The sequence below is a fragment of the Protomyctophum parallelum genome, assembly GCF_964188405.1.
Source record: "Protomyctophum parallelum genome assembly, chromosome: 8".
In the NCBI taxonomy this organism is placed as follows: Eukaryota; Metazoa; Chordata; class Actinopteri; order Myctophiformes; family Myctophidae; genus Protomyctophum; species Protomyctophum parallelum.
In genome coordinates, this window is record NC_139703.1 from 42,569,523 (window position 1) to 42,588,022 (window position 18,500).

At 43.1% G+C, this 18,500-nt stretch overlaps 1 protein-coding gene across 1 annotated transcript in view; it reads right to left on the reverse strand.

The window, feature by feature from the left end:
• Positions 1-18,500, reverse strand: part of nav1b (neuron navigator 1b) — a gene marked incomplete at its 5' end in the record, with an annotated part of 78,091 nt that overhangs the window by 30,973 nt on the left and 28,618 nt on the right. Inside the window, 6 exons of the mRNA XM_083770838.1 lie at positions 493-662; positions 763-804; positions 1,943-2,362; positions 2,713-3,478; positions 5,223-5,529; positions 6,831-6,978. Of these exons, the coding sequence (XP_083626964.1) occupies positions 493-662; positions 763-804; positions 1,943-2,362; positions 2,713-3,478; positions 5,223-5,529; positions 6,831-6,978 (1,853 nt within the window). The remainder of the gene's footprint in view (positions 1-492; positions 663-762; positions 805-1,942; positions 2,363-2,712; positions 3,479-5,222; positions 5,530-6,830; positions 6,979-18,500) is intronic.

An 18,500-nucleotide genomic window follows, 5' to 3' on the forward strand; every position in this document is an offset into this window, starting at 1 on the left:
CCCATTTCTGATGACACAGTGTAAGACGACACTGATGGTCTACAACATTCAAACAGATAAATATAGATTAAGTGACACTCCACACCCACACACACACACACACACACACACACACACACACACACTATACCTTTCCTCTCTATTTTGTATAGTAAGTATATTGTAGCCAAAATGAAATGACTCCACATGTGGCATAGTCATTTTCCACTTGGTTTAATAGCATAACGTGATATCCCCTCAGAACACAAAAGTGTGTATATTATATTTAATAATGGTATGTCAACATGGTGTTTCTTAGTAGTTAAGTAGTTAACTGGTCTAATGTGAGTTGACATGGAATGCACTTTGTCCTTCTTTTGCAAAGCTTAAACAGCCAATAAGCAACGGTATTTTGACAGCTTAACGAGTCTCTGCAGTCTTATCAGGTTAAACGCTCATGGCAGGAGAACTTTTTGGAACTTGGCAGGAAAGCTGATGAAGTTGGAGACTCACCGACGTTGGTGAGAGGAGGGGCTTTGCCAGAGGAGGGGTGCAGCAGAGCACGGGTGGGGGAGGGCAGCTGAGGTGGGCTGTCGCTCTCCGTCATGCTGACAATGTTGTGGGAGTGACGCCTCCCATGTTTCCCTGCTCCGTCACTATCTGATAGGCTGGAGCTGTAGCGTCTGACATGAGAGAGAAGAGAGAGAGAGAGCATTAATTGTGATGGAGCATAAGCCTTCAGATACATTCTGTAATTATTGAGAAGTTATTATTGAGACATACTCTAAGCCTTTCTTCGGTAGGGTGTTCCTGTCAGTTTGCAAACTGTAAAAAAAGACAAGTTGCCATAAATATAGAGAGAATAATAAATAGACATAATGAGAGACAGTTCATCAAACAGTACAGGTACTGGGGTCAACCAGTAGAAAGATCAGTGTTACGCCGAAGCTCCACTGCAGCCATCAGGCGTCCGTCTGCGTCATGTCAACGCAGGGAATGTTGCCTTTTTAGTCAAGGAAGGGTGCTCCACGGCCGACGGTTGCGTTTGGTCATCCATTCGCCCTGGTTAATTGTTTGACACCGTCCAAACGGCTATAGTAGCTACAAGATCTACATGCTCTCAACACATCACACTGATAGGGGATTCACACTGAGACGGACTGAGTACGTTTCATTCAAACCGTTTCCGAATACAGTTGCCTGGTCCCCGCTGGCCATGATTCACATTGCCCGAGATTCAACAGCGCACCCGGGTACACTTGCATAACACACTTTGATCCTCCAGGTGGCGGTGTGCTTGATGGCTGGCGCGCACGGACACTGACCATCAACTCTGCGACATTGTCTCCAATAAATCCAGACACACTGCATTGCATTGCCTCTTTGACATTATACTACTTCACTGTCAGCCTGCCTGCTATTCACTGTGTCAGTCAGTTCTGTGCTCCAGTGTCGTGTTTGATTAGTTTGCTATCGATTCTACTTTAGCATCATTATTATTTTGTTTAGCTCGGCCCGAGACTATATGCCAAGCAAAGCCCAAGAGCCACAATGTAGTCCGCAGAATAAGATCAGCGCATACTGCGCCAGTCTGCGCCAGCCTTCAACGGTCCAGAGACCCGCCCCCCATGTGGTCCCGGGGATGGTTGGGCGATCCGCTCCCGGGAACGGTACGCAACTACGCATCATTCACACTACCACAACATCTGCCAAGTGGTCCCAAGTGCGCACCCGGGACCCATAGTGTGAATCGCCCCTCACTGAGATGCGTTGTGAGCTTGTAGATTGGCTATTCTCGGTGTGCAACACCTGCTGCATGCAGCTAAGAGTAACTCAGGCTTTAAATTTGGAAAGGGAAGCCAATGGAATCCACATGATTAACACTGTTCCTCCCTTTGGAACGGCACAGGTACGTACAGGTGTCAACACCACTGAGTGCCAAAACTCTCCAGCCATGACCCACCTGTCAGGGAGGTTTAGGGATGTTCTGCTCCCTGCCCCCCAGGTTCCCGTGCCCCTTGTCTCCTCTTTGTAATGTGCCTCTGTCCTGACAAACCTCCCACAGGGCGGGACACTCATCTGGAGTGGCAGGGACTCCATGCTGCGGTGCATGCCCGACAGCTTGGGGTACAGCAGGGGAGAGCTGCGCCCACTCAGACACTCGCTGGTGTAAGACCCAGGGGAGTCGATGTGAAGGACAGGGGCCGGGCTGGGAGTGAGGCGAGGGCCAACGCGAGACCCAGCCAGGTCCTGGAGCTTGGAGTAAGGGGGAACTTTGGGTGGTAGGTCCTGGATGATCACACAAGAGTCCAGGCTGTTGGAGTTGACCTTGTCTAGGTGAGCGAAGCTAGGAGGACGCCCCAGAGACTTGCAGTTGAGCATCCTATGAATTAGACATGAGGAGACAGAACAGTCAACAGGTGGCGCAGAAAACAAGGGTGAGTCATGACACATGCTGTTCGGAGATATTCGCAGAGTACTGCATAAGGCATGAGTACACAATACAATACATACTGAAGCACGCAGTTGCTTTTTCCCTTGCTTATATAAACAGTTGTATATACGTCATTTGATTTTTTTTAATTATTGTTTAAAAGTAGATCTCATCTGAAGTGACAACAATCAGTGCTATAATGTAAACAACATGTTGTGACATGATCTTTTCTGGTTCTGTATAGTTGGTGTATTTATTTCTGTCAACGATACAGTATAGAAACATCAATGTTGACAGACCTTGGTGTAGTGGGCGAGGACAGCTCAGGGTATTTACTACTGCTGGTCCGTCTTAGACCATGCAATTTTAGAGTGGATTCTCCTGTGCACTCGGATTGGCTGTTGTCTCCTTTTAGAGAACAGCAGTCCATGTCGGAGGCCACAGCCTTGGCTTTGGCTCTCTCCTTCTCCTTCTCCCTGTCTGTCTGGTTGACAGGGCCTGTGCTGCTGCTCCGGTTGGCCATCTTACTGCTGCAAGTTGCAGGCTCCTTCGCCCGTGGACTCGTGGAGGAAAGGGGCATGGGTTTCAGGCTAAGCAGACCGGTGTCAATTGTGCCACAGGTGGGCCGGGACGTCGCCGGGCGGCCAATCACGCTGAGAGGGCTCGATTTGGCCGGTCGCGGCAAGCTGCGGTACTGAAGGCTGTTTCGGGCATTAGGCCCGAGGAAGCCATGCTCGCTGCTGGCATCGAAGCTGTTCTTGCGTCCTGTAGGTGTTCCCCCGCCCACGGGTTTCACAGGGATGCCAGAGGACCTGGGGATCTTGCCCACGGTGGCTGAGCCACTGGAGATGGTGGTGCCCCCTGCTGTCATAACCGTGGCAGTGCCAGTGGCCGGGGGTGGCTTCTTGTAGCCGAAGGAGGCTCCGACACTGGGCTTCACTAAGCCTGACGGGGGCTTGCGGTAGTCTCCGTGGTGGTCCCTTCCTGCATCAGAGCGAGAACGCTGCAGGCCCGATGACTTGACGGACATCTTGGATCTGTCCAGTGGCTTCTCACTTTTAGGTGCTGCAAGAAAGAAAGAAAGAAAGAAAGAAAGAAAGAAAGAAAGAAAGAAAGAAAGAAAGAAAGAAAGAAAGAAAGAAAGAAAGAAAGAAGTATAAAATGACGACAGTCTCACTCAATATTTCAGTATCTTTTTCACATTGAGGTCCAGTTGTGCCTGGAGAGCACTGACAGACGATGATCTAAAGGTCAAAATGCCAGCGGGAAGGTGGCCTGATGACAGCATTGTGAGTCACATTGGAATGGATAAATCAGGTTGGTCACACATCATTATTCTCTAACTGGGTGGAGACACATAAAAGGATCTACTGTATATCATTCAAGCTATTAGAGCACTGTCAGCACACACAAACATAAGCACTAAGCAGGGAACATCTGTGTTTACTTTCAGATGTTTTTATGTGCCCATGACGAGATCTACTGTACTGTATGACTCACCTACTGACATAAATCTTGGATGGACTGTAAGAAAACACAGTGCTTTTCAAAGTGGGGGTTGTGGCACTCAGGGGGCGCCAGAGGGGGGGGGGGGGGGGGGGGGATGGAAAGGAGAGGAAAATGAAAAAAAGAAAAGAAGCTCACAACCTCACAATACCTTGACACTTTTTCTTTTTTTAAAGCAATTTTGAAATAGGGGCAGAGACTATGGCCATGTGGGGGTCCTTGGTATAGAAAGGTTAGGGACCCTCTTGTAACATATTGTACACTATCTTTATGATATTCAGGATATTATTTGTGCTTATCATTGATATTGGTAGTGAAGTTTTCAGCGCAGATATCCCTCAACTCCATAGATGGGGAGGTTGATGTAAAAAAGAAGAGGGTAAATTTAGGTTTCATTTCAGGTTTGATATACATTTTGGGTTTAAGGTTTACTTAAACTAATGAGTCAAACAAACCCTACTGGTCACTGGAATCATTCCCGCCTAGCAGTCACGCAAACTGAAACACACTCATGATTTTTTCCCCATCAGATTTCTGCCAAAACACATACAATCAGACACTGTATATTAATCACTCATATTAGCTGAAATGAAAGACAAACATGTTGAAGGCGTTGTACTGAATTGCATCAGCGAGGAAATCTATGACTTAATTACAACATTACAACAACAGATTAAACGACAGCAAAATATGATGATGGTTTGCAGCAGGCAATGAAATAAGCTTTTCTCAGAGACAAACGAGAAGCATGCCTTCAGTTATTATATTTGAAACTAATACTCGAGTAAAATAAAAGACAGGTCTTTTAAATTAAGTGCATCGTTCATTGCATTTCCCCACCGACATACTGTGCAGTGCTACCAATCAAATCTGGGCAACAGTGCAAGCTTCTACATTTAATTTGATACCGAGCAGATATCCACCTTGGCTTCTCTACAAACCAGCTCGCATTTGGATTCCATTTACCAGAGGTTATGGATGACATACATTTCTTGCTAAAACCGGTCAGCAAATCACAAAAATAAACCCTCCCACCCACTTAAGGAGGGGGATTCCAGGGGGAGAGAGAGACCAAGAGAGTGAGAAACTGAGGGGAAGTAAAGCAGCGAGCCATAACAGCAGACAGACAAGAAAGAATAGACAGACTTTCTCAGAGTCACAGACAAATAGCAGTGTCCAGTCAGATAGGCTGATGGGAGCAAAATTATACTCACACAGGGGCCATTTATCTCTTACGTCATACTCAGGGGTTAGGAAACACCATGTGTGAACATGGTCAATACAGTATGTTAACCGATCTTACCAGCAACTTTCAGCATGCTCTGAGAGGTGTGGGTGATGGGGGAGGTCACGCCAACGGGAGGATTGCGTCCTTTTCTGAAGTTTCCCGACTGACCCAGGCTATGAGGTTTCCTCGGCTCCCCTTTGCACCCCGTGTCTTCACCCATGCCCTGCATCGGAGGCTTCTTTCTCCATTTGCTCGGAGCCTCGGTCTTGAGGCTGCCCGTGTCGTAGACTCCGCCGTCGAGCTTGTGGACGGCCTTGCCGTCCTCGCTGTACCAAGACAGTCCGCTTTCCACCAGGGATCGCTTTTCCGCATCGGTGCGAAGCTGGTTGGGACGGGCAGGGAGGACAAGGGTGAGAAGAGTATGAGTAACAACTCAGGACGGTCTCAGACAGTGTCTGTGTTATCTGAGGAGGAGCAGACTCTGTATGGATGTAATCTCTCCGCTTTCTGTAATCTTTGCTCAATCTCTATGTCTGCATTCCAGTTGTGAGGGGATGAGGGGAAGGATGACAATCTTGGATAACAATTTAAAAAATACAAAATACATAAAATAAGAGCAGTCACAAAAAGGTAGAAACCTAATCCAGAGTTTATTTTAGTTGCATGAAGATACATGATACGAGCTAAGTGATTACAATTGATCTTCGATACTCCTTGCAACTCAAGGAGTAGCATTGGTGTGGTGACCTTAAAACGGTTTTGTTGCGAGGAGTTGCAACTGGTGTGGTTTATGCTTAATAGAACAAAACAATAAATGATAATAACAAACAATATGACACAGACTTAATGTGACACCAAACATACTTTGATTGTAAAGCCAATAATATAATTACCCATGAGCTGAGATAAGGAGTACATAATAAAAAAGATGAGGCTTCAGCCTTTAATTTGCACAGGAGAATGCATTTATCATTTTTTAGAGTAGACTATTATTCCATCTCTAAACAGGACTTAAAAAGAATACCGTTCTTTTATATAGCTGATATTTTGGTGTTTTTGAGGGGCGCAAGCTCCTCCTATGCCCAGGTTTCCGAGTTTGTGTAAACACAAACATTGAAGACAAAAGTGAAGACGGAAAAAGTGAAGACACAAATTGTGATTGGCCAGAATGATGATGTATGATGATAAGAGCACCCCTCACTTCCCCTCCCCTCCACTTCCCTGCCCCTAACTTCACACAGGTGGGATTTTATTTTATTGTAGTGGAGCTTACCAGTTTAAGATTTACTGTACACGTAACTGACTTGTACCTGACCAGTGCAATTGTTACAATTCTGTTACAGCCAACAGAAAGCATACAAAGATAACTTTGCTGACTTGAATTGAGTTTTCCCTCAACCAACTAATCATCACATATTTATTAACCATTTACTGTATATACAATAATATATATTTGTCTGGGGTCCCCTATGGGTCTACACAGGTCATCTCCTTTTTTCCCTCAATTATATCTTTGCTAAAAATAGCCAATCTACAAGCTCACATCGCAAAACAGCATGCAGATCGTATATTCTTGCCAGATGTTTGCCTATTATGCTCAAAATAGCGATGCATCAGTTCAGTTGTTGTGGCTAACAGGACAATCTTGTTCTTTCCATTATAATAGATATACAGTGCACTCACCATGACAGAGGAGTTGCGTCTGGACCCCAGTGGTGTAGTGGGGAGAGAGTTGAGAGAAGAGCTGACGTTGAATTCCTCCGAGCTGAGGTTGTCTGAACCACCATCTCCATCGCTGAGACCACTGCTGATCGAGCTGCTCTCATCCCAACTGAATCAAGACAAGAGGGACAAGTCATTAAAATCAACATTGTAAATCTTATCACTTTCAACCTGTTGTCCCTTTTTGACAATGTAATTTCACAACAATGCAACGTGTTGTAGCTTGTAGTTATTTTTTAAATAGGACGTGTATCGCCAGTGCTCTAACACAATGTGGCCAAGAATGAGTGAGCAGATGAGGGTATAGTATTTTGTTCAAGATAACAAAAGAAGAACACAGTCACCCTGGAGATGGAACCAATAATCTTTAATTTAGCCCAGGTAGTGTCACTCTCACACTTTTGGAATTCTGCAGTACACACTGCTGAAGTTCACTTGATTCAAACTGATCAAAGTTTCTGAATTTTAAAGTAAATAAGTTGAATCAATTAATGTAAAAACATTATGATAGTCTTCAAAATTATTTTTGTGGAAAATACAAGATTTATTGGCAATATAGTTATATCAAAAAGACAATATTGTATTATCCAAACAGAAGTCCTCACCACCGCTCATCTGAAGTGAACAAAAGTTGGCAGTGACTTTGACATATCCATCTGTCCTCAGAGAGAATCACTCTGGAGGTGACCACATGCTCAATCAAGCAAGTAATACCAGCATGGCATGCAGCGGCTTTCATCCAAGTTATGCATGATTTATACTTGGTTGTGCACGATATATCGCACACCAAAAATAGCAACAATAACCAAACTAACAGATATAGAAGCTTACAACCTGTCACAGTGCCACACTGTGTTAGCAGGTACTGCATCTGTCATGTGTTTGGTGCGCAACACCAGGGCACAGCTAGGGATTAACCCATTAAGACCTGGGTCCAATTCTACAAATGTCTTCCAAACTAGTAGTTCTCACACTTTCAAGATTTTTCAAAAATGTTCAAAAATAGCAGATGTACAAGCTCACAGTGTGGCACGAAGTGATTTGCTGTGAGCTTGCTAATTGTGAGTAGCTAACGCAAAAATCTAAAATGACACAAATCTTTTAACGATTTAATGGGCTAATAATGCATAAAAGGCCAGGACACAGACCATGTCCTGCCATCAGGCAATGAATAAGCTCCACTTGAAAACACAATCAGCAATTTATTTGATGATCAATGTATTGTATATTCACAGTTTGGAACATTCCACATTATAAGTCATGCCACAGATAGCAAATGTGAATTAGTTGCCAATATTTTTGTCAATATAGATTTAAAACCAGATAACCACGGTTAACTCCTCCATCAAATCCTGTAGGAACTACTGTAAGTGAAGCAGGATCAAAGTTCAAGACCAGGAAGGTAAATCAAAGTTTGTAAAGTCCACAGCTCAGTCATGCTCTTCGTTGGGGTCATAGTTTCTGTGTCAATTTGCTGCAATAATGACATAAATAACTATGTACACTAGTGTTTCTCAAAGGGTGTGGGGGTACAAAGAAGTGCTCGAAGCAATGTTTTTTAAAGGGGTCACTGAAGTGCTACATTTGTTTTAATTAATTCTGCATTCAAATGAGGCAGGGTTCCTGGGTTGATGTTGGAATTTGATACAATATGCAATTAAATTAAAGATACAATATAAACAAAACAAAATGTGGGCAGTTTATCAGCAGTCGGCACCATACTGCAATTTCTGATTGTGGTCAAATGAGGCTTCCCGTTACACTAGGCATACTAAATCATTCTGAATGATATGCATGGGGAATGACAGCTCAGGGTTCATAAGAGCCAACTGGCATGCACTCTTTGAGAAGCATGAGAAAATCCCAATGGCAGCAGCATGTAGGACCAGACAGCCTCCTGTGGTACTCCCCCTGACCCTGGCTTCTCTGCAAACTCCCCACCACACTCCTGGGTTGCCCTGGAACAGATGGTACCTGGCCACTGGCCAGTAGGGGTGTAACGATAGAGTAACTGCATAAAATAAATTGAAGTATCCATTCTGACCTGAGATCAGATTCTAAGAATGTCTTCTACATCCTGACAGTTTTCTGAAAAAGCTATGTTTCTATGTCAGTCGTTCTTAGATTTTTCAAAAATAGCAGACCTACAAGCTCGTAGCGCGCCACAGAGAGCTTGTAGATATGCTATTTTTCAATAGCTAAAGCATAGCATAATGCTAACACCAAAGGGGGTTCCTGCCAAAAATGGGTTAATAGCGTTGTTGTATTGTACCGTTTTAATAATAAATGTTTCCTTTAAAACTGCACTATCCAGTATCCACACATTCCACACACATTGTATCATATCGCCATGAATGAACCAATATCGTCCATGTATCGTATCGTCAACATCGTATCGTATCAATGTTGAAATGTATCGTTGAACTACTACTGGCTTTTTTTTGTGGCCTTTTTTTTCTCCCTGGAAATTAAAACGTCTGGGTTTCCGGGGCTACTACTGGCCAGACTCCAGACCTCGTGTGAGAAGGGTGAAGTCTCCTACCACAACCTGCCCAAATGTAGTATTCACTCATAGCATAGCCATAGATAGAATCTAGAGAATCAAGCAGGGTTAATTTGTCACTCACTCATACAGGTGCTAGCAGCAAAATGTTGCCGTGGCATTAGAACAGTATTCACAATTCAGTGCAAGTAATGAGCCAAACTATGTGGGGTTACAGATCAGATTGAATGTAGGTTTAGTTTTTTTTGTCCTTCATGTCCTTGTTCAGGGCTCTGACAGCCTCAGGGAAAAGCCCAGACATTTGAGACACCTCAGAAACAGTCCGTTAGTGTGGGTCCTTTAATCCACATCTTTATTGCGTAATCATTGAGAGCTAGTTATGCATATACTATGTATATGTATACTGTATGTATAAAACCAATGGTTTTCGATGGTGGTGACGTAATGGCGATATGTTTTAGTTTCGGGAGGATTAAAGGTAAATAATGCTCTATGTATAGCAATCAGTCAGCTCACTAAAACGTGGCACGGTGAAAAGGTAAAAAGATTAATAAAGAGCCCTTGGAAGCTGAGTCATTCAGAGGCCAAGAGAATAGTTCTCTTCTGTTTCTTTGCCTCCCCTCAACGAGCTGAAATTGCTCTTTGTGGCATCATAGTCTGCAATTAGCAGAGGCAAGGAACATGGAATTGCATATGTAAGAAAAATGCAGGGAGACAAAAATGGCTCATAGAAAATTCTGAAACAGCGGAGGAAATGGGATTTAATCACATGGGTTTATTCTAAAACAGAATTGAGTTCTGGAGGTACAGTATGTGCCCCACAACACGCTTTAAAGTCCAGAGAGTTAACCATAGCCTATGTAATCTAGGCTCCTAGGCAAAGAAATAACTAAACTAAACTAAACTAAACTAATATTAAAGTGAAAAACAGTGAAATAGTGGATCATTATACTATGTCAAAATGTACCCTTACAGGTACATATTTTACATTGTTGCTATGTTCTACATTACTGTATGTGTGTGCATAATATGTAGGCCTACTAGATAGTGATGCATGAAATCCACTCTCTGTAGCCCATCAACTAATGATTTGTGGTCACATGTGCCTGACCGCAAAAACCAATACTACCAGCCAGACCAAGAAAATGTTTGTATTTGAGCATAGGGATTCAACAGCTCTGGTGGTAAACTAAACTATTAAAGTTATACAATAAAGTCCAATCCAGCATGTTGACTGGGGCTTGAGCTTGGCATGCTTCAGTAACATAACATCAACTCTATATTGAGTGATGATTAAGTAAAGCCGGATGCGAGACCAATAAGAAAGAGACAGGAGGGAATGTGGGCTGTTGATAAAGCCAAAACTGCTTTTTCTCCGAGGTGAAATTCAGACAGGGACAGAGTGGGTGTAGTCAAACAAGTACATACATACTTCATACTAGGATGGCAATTAACACTTTGTTTTATGTGGCAGAGCTCCAAGTTCTGCCTGATTTGTGAGTTTGTGCTATTAGTCGAATAGAAGTCTCAGAAAATGCTTTGGTTTGAAAGATTATGGGGCGGCATATAGGGTGGGAAAACATTAAAATCACTACAATATATTCAGGGCATTGACTGCATTCCAAAGTGAAACTTGGAACAGTTGGGTGCATGTATCACATTGAAGTAGCCTACTGCTTGTCTCTAAGATTTGCAGCATACTGTGTAGGTGGACTAAACCTAACTAAAAACAGACCAAACCTAACATAATACAAAGGTGAATTGCACATAAGGATGAATGGTTTATATATCTTCTAAAGGACAAGGACATATAATTATCTATGGAGTGCGCATGCCTCTATGGCAGAGTGGTAATGACATGTTAATACGATAGCTGTGTGCTAGACTATAGAAATACCACAATTCTAGAATTAAAATGTGTTTACACCAATGTTAGTGTATAATTGTAAATACTCTCTCTCTCTCTCACACACACACACACACACACACACACAGTGACACACGCACACACGACGTCAACACCCGTTTCACTTTTTTTTGATTGATCATTTGATCAAGTTCATCTTAACTGAACTAGCCTAAACTTAGTTAAGCACAATTTAAATGCATGGTGAAAAAACGGTGCATCCTGAACTGAATCCACATCAAAATCGCAGACGCTGCAGGCTAATATCAGTTTTTGCGCATCCATCAGGCCGTATCGATCAGCAATAGGTTATCCCCGGTGATGTCATAATAATATTTAAAATAATTACAATTTATACTAGACAATGATTCAATTATCAGAATCATAAATTGCACCACCAATAAGACAATAAAAAATCGTAGGCAAATTTACCTGGGCGCAAAACGTAACGTCCTTTTAGCTCTTGACGCCGATTGTAAAGGTGGCACTTTTCCGATCAAAACACGACCGTTCATTTGTAGCCTACAGTTTTTACATCCACACGAAACAGTAGGCTACGTGCGCAACGCAACCTTCCAAAATCCTGAAAGATGCGTCTAATCCTCGATTCAAAATCTCCCTGTCCTCCGCGAGCATGCACGGCCGTTTCCCTGCAAAAAAAACGGTCCGTCTGTCCGCTAGCCTAGGAAACACCCCCAAAATGAAACCCCCTACTCTCCTCCACTGATGGCAAACAGCTGTTGCTCATCATTCTCAGTCCAAAGGAACTATTATATATTATGAAGCTGCACGCAGTGGTTATCAAAGTGAGGTTCGGGGACCCCCAGGAGTCTTGAGTTAATAAATAGCCCATCTACAAGCTCCTGAGAACCCAGGGTTCCTTGAGGGGGTCCCAGTAGTTTATTAGACTGTCGTAGATGTATTTGATCAATTTTGACATTTTCAATCTACGTCTAAATCCACTTCCCCCTGTGGTGTTGGAGAGACACCGCTGAGCCCCTGTAACTCCGAACATGTACAAATGCAAAATATAAAGGCGTTTACCTTCTTGCCCCAAATGTTACAGAGACTGCCGGCGTGATTGTGCAATGCATTAGTCGGCGGTTTGTATTAAAGAAGAGTTTTAATCACGTTTGTGGCCGAACGCGATTTTCTCCTCGACTCCTCCTCGTTTACTTCCTGTTTACGTTGAGCGTAATTCCGGTTTTCACCCCACTACCGCCATCTATGACCATTGGGAACTTCCGACAGGATCGGCCACAAACGGGATTAAAACACTTCTTTACTGAAAACTACCGACTAATACATTGCACAAGCACGCCGGCAGCCTCTCTGACATTTGGGGCAAGAAGGTAAGCACCTTTATATTTTGCATTTGTACATGTTCGGGGTTGCAGGTCGCGGTGTCTGTCCAACACCACAGGGGGGAGTGGATTTAGAATAGAGTCGTCAAAATCGATCAAATACATACTAGTCTAATCCTAGGTGGTCCCAGCCTCCCAGGGTCCCCAGCTAAATTAGTCAAAATAGATCACAATGTGGGGCTTACATGTAGATCGGAAAAAAGCTGCTGAGCACTGAACAAACACTAGTCTATCACAATGATTAGGCTACAATATAGAGCAGTTATGTAACAACAGAAAATCAATTCTTGCAACTTTAATTGGTAGACTTTTTCCCCCCTTTTTTTCTCTTTATACTAGACTAATTGTTATGTTCCAATGGACCTCTGCAAGGACATGATTGCCTGAATATAATAAATTACGGTAGTCCTATGTGTGTTCTTCTCTTTCACAGTTACACACGTGAATTGCCTTCTGGGACCAAACTGGAAACATCCAGACCAAGGTAAGGTCTGACTCTGAATCACAGAGGAGGAAACCACAAAATCCTAAAATGAGTTGAGGACCTCCAGTGAGACATGAGGAGCCTTGGTAAACCAACCCCCAACCCCCCTCCATGGCTTTTTATTGGTAGTGGAACAGTCTCACGTGATGATCTCACCAGGCCAGAGTGCTGCAACCACTCAAGAAGGTAAACCGTGGGTCAAGAAAGTCCCCACATCTTAGAGCAAGTTCTGGGTTTCTGTGTGGCATCATGTTCATTATTTCAAATGGAAAGATCTTGTACTCCCATCATCAACCACCCCAACATACCAGAGCACAGCTGTATGAAGGAATATAATTAGATTGCATATACATTCTCTATCTTTTTAAGGAACATGGCAATTGTGTTGCTTTCACAATTGCTTTCTGACAGACAACAAACACGCTATCGCTATGAAAAGAAAACATCAACAGATAGACTGTGAAGATAAAAGTATTGTTGTGTCTGCCTTTATCTTTTGATGTCTCAACTTGAGACATGAGCTCATGAGGGTAGGCAGCCTCTGTGGCAGTTGTCCTTTCTGTTTTTTGAGGGGCACTAGCCACTCCTATACAGCTTTTGTCCCCCATTGAAATACCATTGACAATGAAGGGAACATTTCTGTAATCTTGTCCCCACACGTCTCATATTTGCCATTGACAATGAAAGGAGAAATTAGATCAAATGTCCGCGAAATATGATGTAAAATGTCTGCAACACAAACATTAAATGCCATTGACAATGAAGGAAAACTGTATGTCATCTTGTCCCCACACGTCTCATATTTGCCATCGTCAATGAAAGGAGAAATTAGGTCAAATGTCCGCCAAATATGACGTAAATTTGTGGCAACAACAGGCATTCTGATTGGCCAGTATGAGATGATGCATGATGATGTACGATGATAAGAGCGTCCCTCAGTCACTTCACACGAGTGTGATTGTTTCCATTTGTTCCATTTAAACCCAGCATGTGAATCAGTATTTTATTTATATATTTACTACTGGTTACTTCTAAAACCTCAGCTATCCTGATAGCCAAACGGTTTCTCACTTTCTCCTAATAGCCAAACAACCTCTTGTTTGGGAAAGATGAGTGATATAGATTGTACACAACACGGACAAGCACTTTACAACCCTCACATCCCCTGTTTATCTGAACTGAACCAGAGATCCGCTAAACAAGCCGTCCTTTAAACGGCCCCTGCACCAGGTTTGTATAGTAAAGGCTGTCCTCCATTGATAACCAATGTGCCTGAAACATCCTCTGGATGTTTGCTAAAGCTGGGGCCCATTGGATACTGACCGTGAGACTCAAAAGCAGTATGTGACTGTGTAAATAATGAAACGGAGTAAAAACTACCTCTAAATGTATACCGTGGAAAATGTATGGTTATGGTGTATGCGACATTTCTTATTAGGGTGTAGTGTTTGTTGATATGAAAACTAAATTCTATAGTCACAGGATTTTACCTTTAAAACACATGTATAGCTACTGTTATTTGCACTGTAGGACAGGATATTTACAAGTCGTTTAAAAAGAGATTCACCCAGTCTGTGGGGATGGACACAAAGAAGGGTTGAATGAATGCAACAACATGTGGTGTCTGGAGGATAGTAGACAGGAAGCTTTATGTCCTGACCTTTTGTTATTGCAACCAGTTAAAAGTTCAGCCATTGCTCTAAGCACAGTCAGACATTGTACGATTCTTCTGAAAAATCCCAGAGTTGACCAATAAGGTGCATGGTGAATTTTGGACAGATGAACAATATTGAACTTGCTTTGTCTATATTTAAAATATTCACTTACTCTACCATTATGAACTGAATCATTTATGAAAATTTCACTTAAATGAAAAGAATGGGAGTAGGCTACTATATTGCAATATTTCACAAATCTATCACAAATCAGCACATTCTGGTTAACCCTATACCCCACAATTGACATAGAAAGTCCTATCCAGCCCAGGCGGTGGCGTAACCGTCTGGGCACCCGACGCAGTGTGCAGCGGGTTCGACTCCCGGGCCCGACACGGCCTTTACTGCATGTCTCCCCCCATCTCTCTCCCGTTTCCTGTCAGTCTAATGTCTGTCCCTTCAAAAAACCAATAAAAAGCGTAAGCCGCAAAGAAATATATATAAAAAAAAGAATCCAATCGCCAGCTATACTTTTTTATCCTTTATTTAAACAGAAATCTTAAAAGTCTTAAATTGAAAGATCTCTTTTTCAAGCGGGCCCTGCTTCTCACTCAGTTACACACATTCACAGCAAATTCCTTCCTACAGATTACCTTAACCCACGGTTGTATACTATTGGCCACTGGAGCAGTTGGGGGTTCAGTGGCTTTCTCAAGGGCACTTCAATGATGGGTGTTAAGGGATGGATGTGTGCTGGTCACTTCCCCCAGATCTTTGCTACCAGTCTGGGGACTGAACCTTTCGTCCACAAGCACGCTCCTCTAAAAGCATTGCTGATCTAAATTTATAATCTTTTGTTTCTCTAAGGTGGTGTTGTGACACAACATTTCCAGCAGGAGGCACAATAACTCAACAATGCCTGTGTGTGTGTGTGTGTGTGTGTGTGTGTGTGTGTGTGTGTGTGTGTGTGTGTGTGTGTGTGTGTGTGTGTGTGTGTGTGTGTGTTTGTGTGTGTGCATGCGCGTGTCAACCCTTCACTGTTGAGAGAGAAGTGTCATCACTCTGCTCACTGCAGCCGATCCCATCTTACAACATGAGTAATTATTTAAGTAGGCTGTAAGAGCATCGCTGAAATGTACCCTGACATTTGGTCCTATACTGTATTCCCATTCAAGCATTTCATTCGATCAATAAGTCTGCCCACGAGGAAAGCTGGCAGGGCATTGCTCCAGAATATCAAGGATCTTCCAGTAATTTTGATCTAAATTGAGCTTGACCATGGAGCAAGCAGGTTTGTGCTACCATCAGCGCAGAGCGCTGTCGTGGCAGTACAGCAAATGAGTCTGAGATGCATCAGTGAATGTGTCCAAGACCATTATATGGTTGCTCCAGCCTCCTGCCTGAAAATGGCTCAGAAATGAGCACACAATCTTTATCAGTCTCAGACAGGAAGCTCCCCACTGTAGCCACAACACAGTGGATGCAACATGCGGTCATGGAGCACACAGAAAACTAAAATCCTCCATCTATAATATAACACTGTTTTCCAATTATTATTATTATTATTATTATTTTTTTTTTTTGCGGCTTACGCCTTTTTATTGATTTTGTAAGGGACAGATAGTAGGCTGACAGGAAACGGGAGAGAGATGGGGGGATGACATGCGGTAAAGGCCGTGTCGGGTCCGGGAGTCGAACCCGCGGCACACCGCGACTGGATCACCAGTCCGGTGCCCAGACCGTTACGCTACGGCCTGGGCCCGTTTTCCAATTGTTTTCCCATTTTCTTTTCATACATTTAAAAAAGATATATATTTCAAAAGATATTTTTTTATACAAAAATAATTAAGAAATAGTGAAAATAATAATAATCTACAAGCTCGCAACTTGTGTGCTTGTAGATCTGCTATTTTCAATAGTTTGGGTCCCGGGCAAAAAACTGGGTGCATTGCTGTCTTCCTCCCTGCTGAGGCTTATTTAGTATACGGAAGGCTGCATGTGTCCACAAAGAACCCATCTGGTCCAGTATGAGCTATCGTCGGAAACAGAACTTCAAGCAGGACAGCAATGAGACAGACCTACATTGAGTAAAGTTGAGATGAGCTAAACACAATCAAATCCGTCTTCATTTGCTACATTTATAACAGACGAAGTGGCAATTCTGTGTCAGTAAAATCCTCACTGTTAATGTATCCATTACCTCTGCGAGTGTGGTTGCATTATGTACACTCAAGTAGTGGTAAATGGTAAAAGTCTCATTCATCATCATCAAACTGGAACATGATCTAAAACAGTACATGTATGTATGTATGTATGTATGTATGTATGTATTTGGTTAAAATGGGTAGGGTTTAAAAAAAGGCAAGAGTTTGCTCTGGTGCACTGGCCTAAAAGTGGGTCCTTAAAAACTGCTAAAACTTCTGAAATGTATGTATGTAGGTATGTATGTGTGTATGTATTTTAAAAGGGGGGGCTTTTTGGTAAAATTCCTGCCCGCAATACCTTCATATATTTAATGTATGTATGTATGTATCATGTATGTATGTATGTATGTATGTATGTATGTATGTATGTATGTATGTATGTATGTATGTGTAATGAAAACTGCACCCCCAGACAAGCACATAGAGGCCAGTGTAAACAGGGAGCACACGTCATTGACATGATACAGAGATGATTCATGCTCCCCAGGGGGCCACTGTAATGGTGGAGCCATTATTCACACGGACAGAGGTGGTGGTCTCGTTGGTGGGGTGGTCATACAGTATTTTAGACAAACCTCTCAGTGGGGAAGGGAAACTCCATATTGAGGCCAGATGTGGGAACTCTCGAGTGTGATGATGACTTCTGTGTGTGTGTGTTTAGTATATCCAGTATGTGGGGTGTCTTGGTTTAAGTGATGGACCCGTGTTTGCGTCCGTGGATGCTCGTGCTCGCGCTTGTGTGTGTGTGTGTACTGCACATGTTTGTTTTTGTGTTTGTCCATTTTCTGCAGTAACAGCTCGGCAACAAAGTTCTTCAATCAATACTCAACAACAACACCACTTGAACCCTATAGCATCCATATTCTGGAGGAAACCTTGTAGCGTGTCATGAGTTTGTAGAGCAGCTATTTTAGAGATTTGTTGTAGAGGGAAAAAGTGTGGACATACTGTATATCTGTGTGTGTGTGTGTGTGTGTGTGTGTGTGTGTGTGTGTGTGTGTGTGCAAGAGAGAGAGAGAGAGAGCACATACTAAAATCTCCCCAACGGAAAACAGTAACTGTCACTTCTCATTTGAACCATAGCCCATAAAAAGTAAAGCAGTGGTCCTACTGAACCCCAATCCCTCCAGGACCTATGGAGCCTTGGCCAGGGAGGCCCATGCAGGTCCAATCAGGGAGCAGATGGGTTAAAGTGGGTCAGAACCCTGGTGAGGCTGCACTGGTCAGGAAAGCAGTTGGCGACTGTAGAGGATATAGGGCTCCAACTCAGGCAGGAAAAGGGAAATGGAAGGCAGACAGCCGGAGGCACAGACCTACGATCAGATGACTGCTCATGCAAACTCTCTTGTGTGCCACGGGCATGTCGATATGTACACAGACCTAGGATCAGATGACTGCTCATGCAAACTCTCTTGTGTGCCACGGGCATGTCGATATGTACAGTTTCCATGATTGAGACCATGAAGTATTTCAATATCTGGAACTCTATACAGACTCAGACAGTGTTTGAGCATA